At 34.1% G+C, this 17159-nt stretch overlaps 1 protein-coding gene across 1 annotated transcript in view; it reads left to right on the forward strand.

The window, feature by feature from the left end:
* TMPRSS15 (transmembrane serine protease 15) overlaps nucleotides 1-15620 on the forward strand; it is a 116951-nt gene extending 101331 nt beyond the window's left edge. Inside the window, exons 21-24 of the mRNA XM_076004240.1 lie at nucleotides 5897-6078; nucleotides 7655-7750; nucleotides 10768-10907; nucleotides 15336-15620. Of these exons, the coding sequence (XP_075860355.1) occupies nucleotides 5897-6078; nucleotides 7655-7750; nucleotides 10768-10907; nucleotides 15336-15491 (574 nt within the window). The 3' untranslated portion in view covers nucleotides 15492-15620. The remainder of the gene's footprint in view (nucleotides 1-5896; nucleotides 6079-7654; nucleotides 7751-10767; nucleotides 10908-15335) is intronic.
* Nucleotides 15621-17159: the final 1539 nt, after the last annotated feature.

Below are 17159 nucleotides of genomic sequence, written 5' to 3' on the forward strand. Positions count from 1 at the left end.
CGAGGCGACTTGAATGCATAATCCTAAGAATCTGGAGAATAAGAAACTTCCCCCAGATCTCAGGTTGGCCAACTGGCTAGTCTCCAGAGGAGCTATCTGAGGCACTGCCCTATCTACATGTGAAGTTCTTTCTGATTCTATGCCTTGAGCGAATATCTAGGTGACTAAATTGCAGCCTGTCCCATATCTAAAGTACACCCTCTTGATTTTGCTGCCTTCTTATAATTACATATTAATCTGTTTTCAATCATATCATAACAAGTATCTATCCATAGCAGGCAATTTTCCATCCCCTGCTAAACATGGCTTTTAACCTTTACCTACACATATTCTCTGCTTTGGCATATCATGGATGGGTAACATCTATATCCTAACTCTGTTTTAAATAAAAGGTATTTTAGCTAAAGTTTCCATGTTTCCCATTGCACATGGATAGGTCTTAGTAAAATAGCAAGCTTGCTATATTAACCTTGGTTTGGTAAATTCCTTCGTTTTATGTTCCTGCAGAATGTATGCTTTCTGTCAACCTGGCTTGCAGTAATATTAGTGATATCTTTTAATTATCTACTTTACATATGTACCTTTTATAGGTCAATGATAGCAATATCATATCTTTTCAAACCATGAATATATGAAGAAAATATTAATAGAAAGGCAGTTCATTCTGATATTAACACATGTTCAATCATATAGGACATAAAATGTCCTCAATCTTTTTTTCCCCAGCTTTTTCTTCTCTGCAAACTCTATTAGAATACTCTGAGGTTCTGCCTTCACCATTCTCTGCTTCTCCATCTACACTGGCTGCATAAATGATCTTATCTACTGCTGGGATTTTAAATACCACCAATATGCTGAAAACTTCCAACTTATATTTTAATTTTTGACTTCTCTAAAATCTGGATTCACATGCCCACGTGCCAACTGGCCAATACCAACTTAAATGTCTAATAGGAAGTTTCAAATTTAATATATAATAATCAGAACTTCTATTCCTTTTCCAATGCTGTTTCTTTCTGTTTCCCACATCTCAGTCAATGCTATAAACACTCACCCTGTTGCTTATACTTAAGTTCTTAATTCTTCTTTTTTTCTTACTCCTTGTCTGTGATCATTAGTAAATTCAGATGAATCTAACCGACAGAACTTACTAATGAGATCCTCAGCCATGATCCCAGGACCACTGTTGTCTCTTTCTAACTGGTCTCCCAAATTCCCTCTGGCTGCACTCAACAGTGTCATCTTCACACAGCATCCTGACTAGATAATACCGATCTTCAGCCTCCAAATGGTCTCTCATCCCATTTACCGTGGCCTGCTGTGTCCTCACCAGGGACCCATCTACATCTCCAGTCTTGTTCTTGCCACTCTGGCCAATGACTTCCTGGGCAACAGCAGCAGGACTTCTAGAATAAGCCTACCCCAGTGCATTAGAGTTTGCTATTACCGCCCTACAAATTGTTCAACTTTCTTCTTCATTTATTAGGGTGTTCATTAAATTGCCAATTGTTCAGTGATGCTATCTCCAACCACTCCATCCAAAATAAAAGCCTTTCTCCCATCACTCTCTTTCTGCTTATTCTATTGGGCACACAAGATCTTATGAAGGTGAAATGTATCAGAAATTCAGCCAACCTCTCCTGCCCAAACTAAAGATGCCCTATTTCTGCCATTGTTAGCCGTTGTTGGACTTGGGCTTACCTATCTTAAAGGATTCTCTCCTTCCATGCCCACCTATCTTCTGTCTGCTAGCTCTGCTTTTCTTTACTAGAATGTAGATGCTTTGAGACAAGAAGATTTTAAAGACATAATAAGTTCCCCTTTTCATTTAAAATGATTTCTCAGAAGCCTTTCTTCCCCATCCTTCAGCTTTGGGTAAATGAGAAAGCTAGGAAGGTTATTGCATTGCTCAATATCCCAACAGTGATTACACAGTACAGATTCTTGGGTCCCACTCCAACCTTCTAAATTTGAATCTCTGGAAATGAAAACTAGGAATCTAAATTTTTAGCAAATTTCTCACATGATTCATAAAATTTGAGAACCATTGGTTATAACTTCTGTATTCTCTAGTCATTTTCCACCAAAAAAAAAAGGCTCTGAACTTGCTAAATATTAGTACTAGTGGTGCTGATGCTGGTTTGTTTTTATATTGGGGAAGTTAAGTGCACAGACACAGAAAGGATTGTGAAGCAGGACTTGAGAGAGAAATGTAAATAATACATATTTGAGGGATTTTTCCTACCCATGGTGCTACTTATAGATGCTGGAGTAATAAAAACATGAAAAAGAGGCTATTTTCCATGCAGCATAATAACAATTTTGGAAATTATCAAGAATGTGTCAGATTCACATGTATTTAATTAGACTAATAGTTTGAAGCATGTATATTTAATCTTCACAGTCCATGGTTCATGTATTGGTTTTCTACTAAAGACCTTAAAATAACAACAGGAAATGGTGATTATTAAACTTTGTGTTAGCTACAAGCTCTCTCATATCAGTAATTATATTTGTTAATTCTCAGATGGAGCACAGTACATAAAAAAGACAAGAATTTGGGAGTTCAGCTACTTTTTTGAATTGCCTTAATTTAACATTTATTCAAATCTATTGCAAGTAAACTATATATACCTTTCTGAACTTTTATGTGATAGATTCTAAATATAAAATATGTAGAAAACATTTAAAGGACAATCCTGTCTTTTTTAATAGCGATATGTACTTTGTTAACTTCAAATTAGAATCTATATAATCATCTCATTTATTCTTTGAGCAAATACTGATAATATTGAACAGTTATATCACTAATGTAACTATTATTTACATATAATTTATGTACATATATAAATTTATGAATATTAATATAAAACATTGTGTATAAGGAAAAACATAATATAAATACATTAAATACATATAAATAAAAATAAATATAAATACATATATACATATATACATAAAATACATATATATACATATAAATACATATATATAAAAATAATATAAATACACAAATACATATGATGAAATACAAAATAGAAAACACATGGTATAGCAGTTTTAAGATTATTTTTTATAAGTATTGAATAAATATATAAATTAAATGTTGAGGCTGGGCGCGGTGGCTCACGCCTGTAATCCTAGCACTCTGGGAGGCCGAGACGGGCGGATTGCTCAAGGTCAGGAGTTCGAAACCAGCCTGAGCAAGAGCGAGACCTCGTCTCTACTATAAATAGAAAGAAATTAATTGGCCAACTAATATATATAGAAAAAATCAGCCGGGCATGGTGGCGCATGCCTGTAATCCCAGCTACTCGGGAGGCTGAGGCAGGAGGATCGCTTGAGCCCAGGAGTTTGAGGTTCTAACCTAGGCTGACGCCATGGCACTCACTCTAGCCTGGGCAACAAGTGAGACTCTGTCTCAAAAAAAAAAAAATCAATTAATTAATTAATTAAATGTTGAGTAAAAAAAATACAGTTCTTAAAATAAAGTAATCGCCTATTACCTGTTGGTCTTAACAGGCAGGCTAATCAAGTGAAAACTATGACTAGTTAAGCTTTAGGAAATATACTTAACATATGATAGAGAAAGAAGTTCAGAGATAGGACTCCAGGGAATTGATTTCACTCTATTTACTCTTCCTGTTTAGGCCAAGGTAGACAGGAGAGTATGAGGGTATAGTGAGACTGGGGTACAGTCAGAATGTCTGAAATTATCAGTATGCCAAGCACAGCCAAAGTACTGATTCCTCTGACCTGTAGAAGGGAAATCAGGAAGGATTTCTGGGCCTCTAGAGCTTCGTAATAACACCCTGGCTCAGCATCTAGGCCGCTTAACCACTTCGGTATGGCGCTCACTGGCTGTGAAACCTTGCCCACAGCCGGCACTCATAGTCCACACGATAGTTTGTGCTGTGCGTTGACAACGAATCCGTTTTGCTCCTGTGTGATGAGGAAAGCTTTAAAGGACTGAAAGTTTGTTTTACTTTACAGGCCGCTTTAGGAAAAGAACTATAATAACTCCCACTAAGGACTTGTTAAAAGGTCACAGATTCGTAGTAACTTATTAGCTGAACGTACACACTGCAACTGCAGAGATAAAAGCTGTAAAAGTAAAAGCTGTTGGCTGTCACTAAAGTCGACGCTCGGCTGTGCATGTTCATCTGTGGCTATCAACTATAGTCGACACTCTTACTGAAGTGGTTAAGGAGCTATCACCAATCACTAGGACCAGAGACCTCCTCCCCTACCTGGGTTCACATAACCCAACAATAGGGCCTCCTGCCCACTACCCCCAGTCTCTCTTCCTGTCCTCAGCCCCACCCACGGAACCGTGCCCATAGCTGTATGAGGCACCTCAGTACACTGAAGCAAATACAGGCTCTAAAGTCAGATAGTCCCAGGTCAAGTGTCCCCTCTATGATTTAAACAATCAGCACTCAGTTTATTCTGATTGTGAAATTCATAGCACTACGGTAAAGACTAAATGAGATGATGTAGTCAATGTCCTTGGTACTATACTTGACACCAAGTAGATTCTTCACAGATGGGAGTTATTTTGTTGCTAGAAAGCACTTAAATGCATTTTATCAAGTTTTAATGCAATCTGATTGTCAGTGGATGCTTACTGGATACTTGGGTGTTCATTGGCTTTGTGGATGACTGTTCCTTGACCAAACATTATAATTTGGAAATAAAACAAAGAGATGAATACATAGATGAAAAGATAGACAGATAGATGTAAAATAACTTCATATTCTTTATACATTTGTAGGTGACTTGGATTTAAAAATTTTAAATACCACTTTAAACTAAGCATTTGCAACTGTTAAGAATTGAATCAATAGTTCTGCCTATTGAATAAGAATTTGATCAATTGTAGTCATTGAATTTTGAATTCATTGTGAATATGGCTTAATTGGCTTAAATCCAGCTGGTAATTCCTTGGCCTGAAGATATTGCAAGCCAATAGCCCATTTAGAAGTTCTTGCACACTTTCAAATTATAATAGGCTACCCATTTTAATCTATTTTATAACGCAAGTATTATCCTTTACCAGTGTATTATCAATGACCAACATTATATATGGAAATTATTCAAGTTCATATATTAAGCTATAAGCATCATAATAAGTTTTACTGCTTACCTTAGCTCTGTGTGAATTAGGAGATCCCCTAAATGGGAAAATGCTTCTGAATGTCCTTCTTTTACTACTATAGTTGCTTCAGTTCTATGAAGAAGTCCTGGACTAGGATACCATTTCCACAGTGGAATATGACCTAATGCAGAGGTTCTCAAATCTAGGCATATATTTCCATAAACTTGGAGTTTTAATTTAAAAATTAGTTTTTAAATTGTCAATTAGTCCATTCTAGACTCATTAAACTAGGACTGGTGGATGAGGTAAGTAGGTATCAGTATTATTTAAAAGCACTACAGGTGATACTAATGTGCAGCCAGAGTTGAAAACCACAATCTACCTAAAACTAAAGATCAAAAGATAGCTTAAGAGAAGTGGTAGAGATTAGCCTAATTAAGGCTTCCTGTATGATCTGATCCAGGTGTCCTCAAACTACCGCCTGTGGGCCACATGCGGGTGTTTTTGCCTGTTTGTTTTTTTACTTCAAAATAAGATATGTACAGTGTTCATAGTTTTTTTTTAAACTATAGTCCAGCCCTCCAATGGTCTGAGGGACAGTGAACAGGCCCCCTGTTTAAAAAGTTTGAAGACTCCTGATCTGATCAGAAAAATATAAATTTAATGACTATTTTTACAGAAGAATTGAAGAAATATGTTAGAATGGAAACCTATAATTTTGAAATTTCTATTTTGGACATCTAAAAAGTGACTTCTTTGGATGGAGAACATCTCATACTTCTTTATTACAATCTTCAGGAGGAATTTAGAGCCATCCAAGTGGACAGCAATCCTAGGCCTGCATACGACATCGAATCTGACTTCTCCTCAAATAGTCGCTCTGTCGATTGATCAAATTGTCATAAACCCACTTTACAGTAAACAAAGAAAGGACAATGACATTGCAATGATGCATCTTGAATTAAAAGTGAATTACACAGGTAAAATAAATCACTTTTAGTTATCAAATTAATTCAAAATTAGATGTGAAATATCATTATAAATGTATTAATTTATAAAAGTTGAATAATTTGTTTCATAAATCATCACATTACTTTTAATTGTTATGGATACATAGTAGTTGTGCATATTTATGAGTACATGTGATATTTTGATATAAGCATACAATGTATAATGATCAAATCAGGGTAATTGGGGTATCCATCACTTCAAGCATTTATCATTTCTTTGTGTTAGGAGCATTTCAATTCTACTTTTTTTGCTATTTTGATACAATAATAAATTATTGCTAACCATCAGCTATCCTGTTGTGCTACTGAACACTAGGTCTTATTTCTTCTAGCTAACTGTGTTTTTGTACCCATTAAACATCCCCTCTTTATAACTTCAATGGAGGGGAACAGAGGGAAATAATATATTAAATTTCTTTCATCAAGATGTTTAAATTCAACTTTCTAAAAAGAACTAATAAAATAAAACTCTGAGAGTCCACTGCAAGAGTAAACTCAAAGGAGCAGCACAGAGAAATAGGTCATGTTATTAGGCATGCCTTCTCTACTTCTCTTGTACAAGAAAAGCAGTTCCATCTTCCAATAAACTAGGAGAAGAGCCTATGTTCTAAGGGTAACAGGAGTAAGAATTAGGTTATTCATAAATAAAGTTTTTTAGAGGAGATTCAGTAATATTGTTGAGTGACAAATTAAAAACTTTCTCTAAATGCTTGAAAAATGTACAAAAAAAAATCACTAGATAAAGTAAACTTTATCTTGAAGGGCTCTGCTCAGTCTTAACCTTTACTCTGAAGTCTTTTCTAGTGCCCAGTTAGGAGGAAGTACTTCCATCTCTTTGCTCACAGGGGATTTGATCTATTCACGTATTACAGCACTTATCAAAGGAAGATTATTACTGTGGTTAGTTGTATAGCCATGATCATTAGGGTAGACACTGTATCCTATTCATTTTTGTGTCTGCCTGAGTCTTACTTGTAGTGGGTGCTTAATAATGTCAGGTAGCTTGTAAATTAATGCAGAAAGGCTTTAAAAGTCAGTGGCCAATGTTAATGTTTCCATAGGTGTCCAATAAAACAACTGCCTAAAAGCTTTTATAACACAGAGATAATTCGGGAAAATCAAAAAGCCTCAGAATGTTTGCCCAAATTTCTCTTAATTAATCCTGAAAATCGGCCGTATCAAGATTTTCACAGAACTGACATGACTTTCTATTGAGTACCATGATTATTTAAAAATAAAATATAAACAATTAACTCCAGAATAAGACATTATTTATACCATAGAAAAGTAATTAAGAGACTTCATAGAAGACCCTAAAAGGCCATCAGAGGTACTAATCCATTGTCAAAGAAGTGCTGCTCTGAAATGCTTCTTTCCCCTAAGATTGATGTCTAAAATTGTTCACACAGGATAAAACAAAAATATAAGATTTTTAAATTAAATGTTGAAGATGATTGATTTTTTTAAAACTGGTTAGAAATGCATGTATGTCTTTTCTTGTTTTTTGTTTGCTTATTTGATTGTTTTGTTTTGTTTGTTTTCCCAGACTATATACAACCTATTTGTTTACCGGAAGAAAATCAAGTTTTTTCTCCAGGAAGGAAATGTTCTATTGCTGGCTGGGGGAGAGTTGTACATCAAGGTAAATTATCAGACTCAAAAGAAATAAAAGGTCTACTAGTAAAATGTATTCTATTTCACTATCCTGTGAATATTTTTAACATTTTTGCAACTTTTACAACATAATATTATTTTTTGGAGTATCTCCTAAAGGCACTATCAGGCTGATGTTTATATGTTGTATTTTTTATAGTCTTTAAAAATTTCTCCACATTGTATAGAGCATATTATAAAACTATAATCATTTTAAAGGGGAATTCAAGTGTCTCCCAAACTTAATATCTAATTTTAGTTTTATAAACACTCTGATAAAGGGAAAAGGTATATCAATTAAAATAAATATGACCACAGTTAACAAAAATTCATTTTTATAGAACACATAAGTTTCATCAAAAGCCAAATTATTACCTGACACATTTCCCAAAATCAATAAATCTATTTATAATGTAAAGGCCTCACACTCACATTCCTTAAAGTCAGAAGGGAATCCCTTCTAGCTTCAATATCCTTTACTGACAAGAAGACTTAGATATGGCATGAATTTTTACATTGAAGACTATAAATTGAAATACTATTCACCTCCCAGCATCATTTAATAGCATGTTTCCAAACACAAAAGTTATGCATATGAAAAATAATCAAACATGATATATTTTTTAGAAAGTGTATTCCAATACTTCATATCCTCTAAATTTAACCACAAGATTCATTGGCTATGAAATCCTTTATAGGAATACTCCATCCAGGACTGAGTTTTGGCCACTCATTAATAATAAAGCAAAGAAGAAGGGCACCGTAGTCTAATAGGAGGACCCGAGCTCTATAGTCACAACAAATTATAGCCATGATGTTTAAAAGTCCTAATTGTATTTGAGATGAAAAATGTGCAGAATCTTGTGGACAGATTCAGAGTCTCAGAATTAATGTACTCACAACTCAAAGATCTTTTCTCACAAAGTTCTAAGTCAATGATTCCCTGATGATTCTGACAAAGGTTTACCACAGCAATTACATTATGCTGCTGAAGATGCCTCATGTCTGCTGTCCATTAAGTGTATTGAAGTCAAAGACTATATATTCTTATATTTCTTCCACTTGAAAAATGTCATGATTTATTGAATTTGAAATTTACATAGTAAAAATGATTCCTAGATAGATATTTTTCTCTTTCAGACTGCAATCTAAAAGACATTTTATGACCACAATGTAGACTCTTCAAAAACCAAATTATCCAATAACAAAATTTCAGCCTCTTTATTCCATAGGAAATGTATCTTTTGTTTTGTTTTTTAAGCTGAGTAAATGTAGCTAACATTTACTTATTGTTACTAAAGATGTACATTTAATTGACTTTAAAAAGTCTCTAAGAAGGCTATGGAGCCAGGGAAAAAAAGACTATCCAAAATGAATTTCATTTAGGAATAAATGACAAGGTCATGTTTAAATATTTCTTGAGTTATGGCAATTTTGATAATTTTATGGACTTTGCCTTATTATTACCATATATTTATTTTCACAAAATCCCAGCTTCCCATCTTTTGAGTATATCACACTAATTAATTAGTTAGGAAAACCATGAACTTATTGTTCAGTAGGAATAAATGAGGTGATATTAGTTGGGTAAATTAAGCCAATCAGTAAACTTAAAATTACTGAAGTGTATGGGGTGTGTGTGTGTAAATATTCTCATTTATTATTATAGCAAATCATGTTGGGAAATAAATATTAAATAAAAGGACACTGCTCAAATTTTCATTTACCAAAGAGTTTTATTGTCTACCAAACAAATGTTGAATTCCTTGACAAACAGCAAAAATAGCTTTGGTTCTTATTGTAAAACTAAAATCTATCAGCCCAACTTGATCTTCATAGGATGCATAAGAGTGAGATGGTGAATTTTATCATCCATTTCTGTCTCTCCAATTCATTTTCTTAACTCAGTCCATTGCCAGACTTGAACATTGTCCAATAATATTCATTCCATGTTCACTGTCATGCTGGTACCTTGAAATTGGCATGATGGGAGTGTTTATACCAGTCAAATGAAAAGAAGACACATTGGGGCTTTCACTTTTTCTGGAGATTCAATTGTTACACATTTACCAACACATCACTGAGTCATATATATACTGCTTTGAACCTAAACACATACACACACACACACACACACACACACACACACACACACACTTTTGCTTCTTCAGTGTTTTTAGTGAATACATTAAACCTAGATGGAAATGAGGTCACACCCAGTTTTGCAACAACACAGACTGTCAAACGTACTAAATTACCCTCAACTTTCTGCCTCTCCTGAGGAACCAAATAGAAATGCTAATTATTACAAAGTGCTTATCACATACCTTCTCTTGGGCACTAGACACCTGCTTGTTTCACATCCCTCTTGGGATTAGTATTTCAGTAAACAGAGATTCACACTTCCAGTGGATGAATCATTTTGTAAAAAAGAGGGATGTACACTCTGCTTAATAAGTACCTCCTTTCTCTTCACCTGCATGTGGATGACAAGCTGATTGTCCCTAGACTAGGGCACAGTTCATCCGAGCTTTGTGCTCTGTTCAGTGTGCACCTGCTCACTCACACAGCACCACAAAGAGGCTGAATGACATTACATGGGAGGGTGCACCTTTTCAGGTGCCAAATGAAAAGCATTTCTGGATTTCTGAGCCATTGCTAATTTCCATGAATGAAACTCTTTGTGTGGGTGGGCTTTTTTTTCCCATGAGCAGTACTGTAACTGTTTAAACTTACTAAAGATGCTCAAAGATTATCTAATCTAATCCACCATTTCTACTAGCCCTTGGAGAAGAAAGAAGTCCTTTACGGTTATCCATTTGGCAAAACTACAGATGAGCCTTATTATATGCTTTAAAGTGCAAGGTTTAGTATTTAGTTCCATTATACATACACACAGTACTTGATGAGAGTGAAATGTTGGAATAAATAAGACTGATGGTGGCTCATTCAAGGATGCATGTTGATCACTTCTGACTGTCTGACTGCAATATCCATTTTGAGCAGGTCCTACTGCAAATGTATTGCAAGAAGCTGATGTTCCTCTTCTATCAAATGAGAAATGCCAACAACAAATGCCAGAATATAACATTACTGAAAATATGATATGTGCAGGCTATGAAGAAGGAGGAATAGATACTTGTCAGGTAAATATGTGAAACTTCTCACTCTTCACTTCCAGAAGCGTTGCTATGTAATAATTTCCTTGCTTAACAATAATTTGGAAGTAGAGAAATGATCAAGGTCCTTTAATTTCACCTCTTCTTTTACAAAACTGTTATTTTTGCCTATTTTCATAGTACTCCTGAGTGGACCTGAGCATTAGAAACAAAACTAATATTAAAGACAAGAGTTACAAATCAGATGGCCTTAGAGAGAATAAGCATAATGTGTGAGGTAGTCAGCTCAAATAGGAAGTAATGGATCTGGGTTGAGACAGAAAGGGAGCACCTTACCTAAAAACATTTATTTTCAAATTTCAAATTCTTTTAAGCCCTGTGAAAACAAACAAACAAAACAGGTCTGAGGGCCAATTTGGTCTATGGGCCTCTAAATTTCAACTCTGAATTTAGAGTATAGTCCATCTGCCCAGTGACCTGAAGTAATTTCTAGATGAAAAACAACTTGGATAGCCTACTTAGTGCCAGTTTACAGCTAACCAAGTGGGAAGTAAATAAAGAACTTATTTAATAGCCTGGCATACCCTGGCTCTAGAACTCTTATACGAGAATTTTTATATTATCTTTTACATTTTATTTTAGAGATGTCATAACATGAACTTGCTGCAGTGTTAATATCAATACTCCAATAAATTTGAAATGTTGATAGCTTCTGGAACCTGAGTTACCAGCAGGAAAAAAAACTTTCACCCATATACTACCCTCATTGAAACATCTTGCCACCTAGAAATAATGCATCTATTTATTAGTTCAAAGAAATCCACTTATACTCAAGAAAAAAAATATAATTTTGCTAGATTTTAGAATCTTAATTAATTTTTAGGTGCAGCATGGGAGTGGTCATTAAGAGCATGGATTCTGTGTTCAGACTTCTCTTGTTTGATCCTTGCATTAAGTGATCCTCACTTACTGGTGAAGCTCTGGGCAAATCATTTGGGGTTTATTGAGAGGTTTAGATGAAATAATACATCTAAGACACCAAATGAGCACTCAAAAATAATAACAGTTTTTTATTAGGTGTAGGAAATAAATTTTATGGCATGTTTTTTTATATTTGAGAATTAATAAAATATTAATGCATTAATTCAAAATGGATTAGATTAAAATAACATTACTGGCAAGACAATCTTCAAATGTAGAAATAGCAATTAATATCATGAAAAAATTGATTTGTATTAAAGCAGATCAACTTGTTTCATATATTAACACATATATGTCATAATAATATATGACAAGACTTTTTAACAGATATTAGGTGAATAATCTGTATATATTAAATCAATGTCTCAAGTCATATTAAACTCTCAGCTTAGTTTGAAATTGATTCTACTTTGGTAAACATTGCAAATTTAAGACAAATCAGATAGTTTTCTTCTTGTTTAAAATTTATCTCTGGATCTTGTACTTCCCTTTTAAAACGACAAGTGTGTTAAGGTAAGATATATTACCACTTAGGGGGAGATTTATAGAATTATTGTGCAGAAGGGAAATCAGCTGTACAACTTCAATTACAGTTAATGGGGACTCTGTAGCAGACACCTCACATACTAAGCAGAAAATATGACGGCTGACGCTATTGATGTTAGGATTACATTAAGCCATTAACTCATGCCAGAGCTCTGAAATCTTATAGTTGGCTCTAATTTCTACAGAGTCTGTTATTCATTAGCAAGTAGGAGAGCTCTCACACAAGGCAATACCTTGTGTAATATAATGTTATCTTAATTGAGTAATCAATACTCCAGCTTTTCACGTGATTTTCTTTGTTCAACTTTATTACTATGTTTTATAAGAGGAGTAACTGTGAAGAGTGCGTTATTTAAAATTGTGAACATGTTATTACTGACACATTATTTGAATAGTTATTTTTTAGCCTTATAATGGCAAAGAATTCACAACAAGTTCATTCACAGCTTCTTGAATGTCTTTTGGCTTAACAAAGGCTTGCCTTTTGGAGGTAGTTGTCTAGACCAGTGGCTCAAGAATGTCTTGTCTACATAAAATTCAATGAATGACACTCTACTAACTATTTGGAGCCATATTCTATACCCATGGTTTTCAAAGTGTGGCCTCCAGTCCAGCAGATGAGCATGACCTGAGAACCTGTTAGAAATGCAAATTCTCAGGTCTCATCACACACCTGTGGAATCAGAAACTGTAAAGGCGGGGCCTAAATATGTGTGTCTCGTCATGTCCTTCGAGTGATTCTGATGCATCCTAAGGTTTGAGAATTACTGTTCTAAACAAAATTGGTCACCAAGCAACCCTTACACCCAGGTATTCAAACAAAGCAGTGATTTTTTTGTTTTATTTATAAATATATCATCTAACTGGAAATGTAAATTTGAGGTTAATACTTTATGTTCTAGGCATTCACACATGTTTTTGAAGTACTTAAAAATCTCTGAGACAGTGGCAGAAGGAAATACATTCATTGTACAAATAAGTAAATTAAGGCAAGGAGAAGATACATAAATGAACTGAAGTGGTGTAGTTAGATGATGCAAAGTAATGGAAACAGACCTTGGTCTCCCAACCCTACTGACCTCCCAGAAGACAGGCAACAAGCCTGCTTCAGGGTCCTTGAGTAACTGCAACTGACCCAGTGTGTGCTGGAAAGTTAAAACCCGTGTTCCATCTGGATCCTCTTGTCTATTGCCAAATGATTCTGTTTATGGCAGCACAATCCACTATTGCAAAAACATGGAAACAACCCAAGTGCCCGTCAATTCATGAGTGGATTATTAAAATTTGGTATACGTTTACAATGGAATATTGCTCAATTCTAAGAAAAGACAGTGAGCTAGCACCGCTTATATTACCCTGGATTAGGCTTAAGCCCATTAGCAAAGTGAGGTGACACAAGATCAGAAAAATGGGCTTCACATGTACTCGCCATCAAATTGGTACTGACTAACACTATGATGCTCAAATGGTGGTGGTGTTTACCAGGGATTCAGAGGTTGGGGGGTAGACCCACATCTGAGGGAAGTGGCGAACATTGTGGAGGGGAAGGGCATACATCTAACCTTTGCTAGGGAAAGGCAAAACTATAAAATGCAACCAAAATGTTTGTACTCTCATATTTCCTTGAAATAAAAAAAAAAATGTAAATCAACAAGTTCTCTAACTTGATCTATGAACTCACTGCTCTAAATTAAAAATCAGCCTAATTCAAAATAAATAAATAAATAAAAATTCTCAAGCAGTTAAAGTTTATTTTTAATAATTTCTAAATCATGTAAAATGCATTTTGAGCCTTGGATGTACACTGTTCCATAAATATGTCTGAACTCATATTACAGACTAAGGGTTTGGGATGCAGAAATAAAAATCATAGCTCCTGCTTTCAAACAGCTTGAACACATTTGTTACACCTAGAATACCGATAACCTGTGGTTGCCAATGCAATTTATGTTCCCCAGTACCAAAGAGAATAAAGGTACTCTGATAGATCACATGTTTTTCCTTAAATATAGTGCCCAAAGATGATAAAGAATCAGACAAAAAGTCTCACAAGATATTTTCTAAAATTGAGTTGGGTTCGAAATATTCTATTATACCAGTGATTTAAACAAAGTATAGAAAGCGTTAAAATAACTTCATAAATATAAAAAACAGATTAATTAAAAATATTTGCATAATTAATACAGGGAGAATACTTGTCAATTTTGTGTCATTAAATAATGATACTATATGTCTGCATTATCTTTGCATTATACAGAAGTTGTTCAAATAAAATTCATGTAATTGATTCTGCTAGGATCTGCTGTAATTAATGTTCGTGAAAATTAAAAACATTTCTTCATTTGAAATCTCAGATGAAAACACGTGTTCCTATCACTAGAAATTACATCATAGATTTGCCTATTTCAGTTGAAATGCTAAGTTTTCCAAATCTTATGGTGTTTGTTGAGTGCCAAATAGTTAATCCTACCTAAAAGAACTAAAATTAATGCTATGTGTGAGTTTTTAATTTTTCTGAAGAGCATATTGTGGAATAATTTTGTCTTTTCTACAAAGTCCTTCATGATATTTAGATCTAAAATGACTGACTTTTAATATATATTTTGATCGAGGTGCTTTTCATAGTTGTTTAGAGATTTTCTTAGTATCAATCAAAATGTCATAATTAAAGTGGGAAAACTATTACTACAAAAGTGCATCATAAAAAATATGAATTATGTTTTCATTATCATAGTTTGTCTGTCTCCTTACTGAGGAGAAAGGGGTTCTCATTCATGACCTAAAGTGAAAGTGAGACAATATACAGATGACTTGCAATTAAATCATATTTTGAGTATTTATTTTTGAATTGACTCACTAAAAATAATCTTATATATGTATATCAATTGACCATGTATCTACAATTTTATTTTGCAATTTACTCTTTAGGGGGATTCAGGAGGACCATTAATGTGCCAAGAAAACAACAGATGGTTCCTTGCTGGTGTGACATCATTTGGATACCAATGTGCACTGCCTAATCGCCCAGGGGTGTATGTCCGGGTCACAAGGTTCACAGAATGGATACAAGGTTTTCTACAGTAGAGCATTTCTTCAACCAAATATGAAAGGCAGGTAGTTTTCCCATTCGACTCTAAGAAGCATAGAAATTGAGAATTTTGTTTAAAAACATTAAAAAGTTACCAAAAGCCTTTATTCTTAAGCCACCGAAATATTAGGGGGAAATAAAACAAACAAAAATAAAACTAATCTTTGCAATACAAAGTAACTTTAAAATGCATTTTGATTTCATTATGAATAACTATTCCTTCACAGATAAAATGCCGTTTGTCCTTAATCATTTTATCATTTTCTGTTTATTTAAAGGGATGTTATTTTAAAGCACACATCATACACTTAATAAAGTTTGAGCAAAATTAGAAAAAAATGTGAAATAAATTCTTTTGTCCAAAGTATGTTATTGTCTAAAATAAACTGCTATAAATTGTCTAGTTCCAGTTTAACTTGCTATTATCAGAATCTAAATAGTTTTCCTGCTTTTAATCCAAACACATTTTTGTTTCAACTTAAGCATAACCTTAATATTTACCCCAATCATAAAAAATATTTACTGTAAGCTCGTGTCACAGACCTGGACTAAATTTGTTTTACATTACTCTCAAATAAACTAATTAAATAGGAAATAGGCATAAGTCTATATATCATCCTAGCATCAAAATAAAAGGCAAATTAATTGATATGGTCATTTTATATCAAATAAGTTTTTACCTAGATTATGCATATTTTCCATTTATTTCAAGCTAGTATTTTTTAAGTCTCCAAAACATCAGACATATCAAAGCAATTCAACTATCACAGATGTTTTTCTTGGTTGATGTGTGTAACAGCGGATAGTTCTAACATGTGAAAAACTTATTTAGGCACAGCTGAATTGCCATTTGAAAGACAAAAATGTGTAATAAATGAATTTGCTTCACTTCTTTAATCTCTTGGATCATTTCCAAACTTTAACTTATCTTACCACACAGAATCCATTGATTTGGGGAGACAAAATTCATACCTAGTTAATACAAAACATACACACGTATGCACATAGTCTCTCATGAGCCATATACTAGAAGACAGAGTAAGGTTTAAAGAACTTGAAAGAAGGACCAATCAGTATGCATTGGCCCTAAGAAAGAAAGGAGAGTTGAGCTACACCTGGAAGGAATGATTATTACTGACACATTGAAGAGGCTATTGGGGACCCACTGTGCAGGTGGGAGTGATCCTAAAAGTTAAGGGAGAGAGGTCAGTAGAGAATCGTGTTATACCAAAAGACTCTCTAAAATAGTCAAAAAGGAGGGGGGATGTCATATGAAGAAAGCGGGGCCAGATAATGGAGGACAAGGAAATCATAGTAAAGAATTGCAGAATTTATTCTTAGGACAAAAATTGGAGCCCCTAAACATGCTATTCTTTTTAAGACCTTTCCAATAACCTAATTCTAACAGTTGGGAAGGAGCAGGCTGTTATTTTTTTTTTCAGTATCTGAAGATTGTTTTGCATTTTATCTGTACCTCCAAACATATATTAAAAATATGTTCCAAAAATATGCTCCCAACAGATACACCATGTACACCTTTTCCTTTTTTAAAGGTCATCCAAAATTTTATGGGACTCAGGACAGCATCACTACCATTTTCTAGTAAGAGAGTTCTTTGTTCTACTCCTAGTTGCTTATGGGTTTAGTCTTTGATACTAGAAGAG

The sequence above is a fragment of the Microcebus murinus genome, chromosome 1 (genome assembly GCF_040939455.1).
Source record: "Microcebus murinus isolate Inina chromosome 1, M.murinus_Inina_mat1.0, whole genome shotgun sequence".
Classification (NCBI taxonomy): Eukaryota; Metazoa; Chordata; class Mammalia; order Primates; family Cheirogaleidae; genus Microcebus; species Microcebus murinus.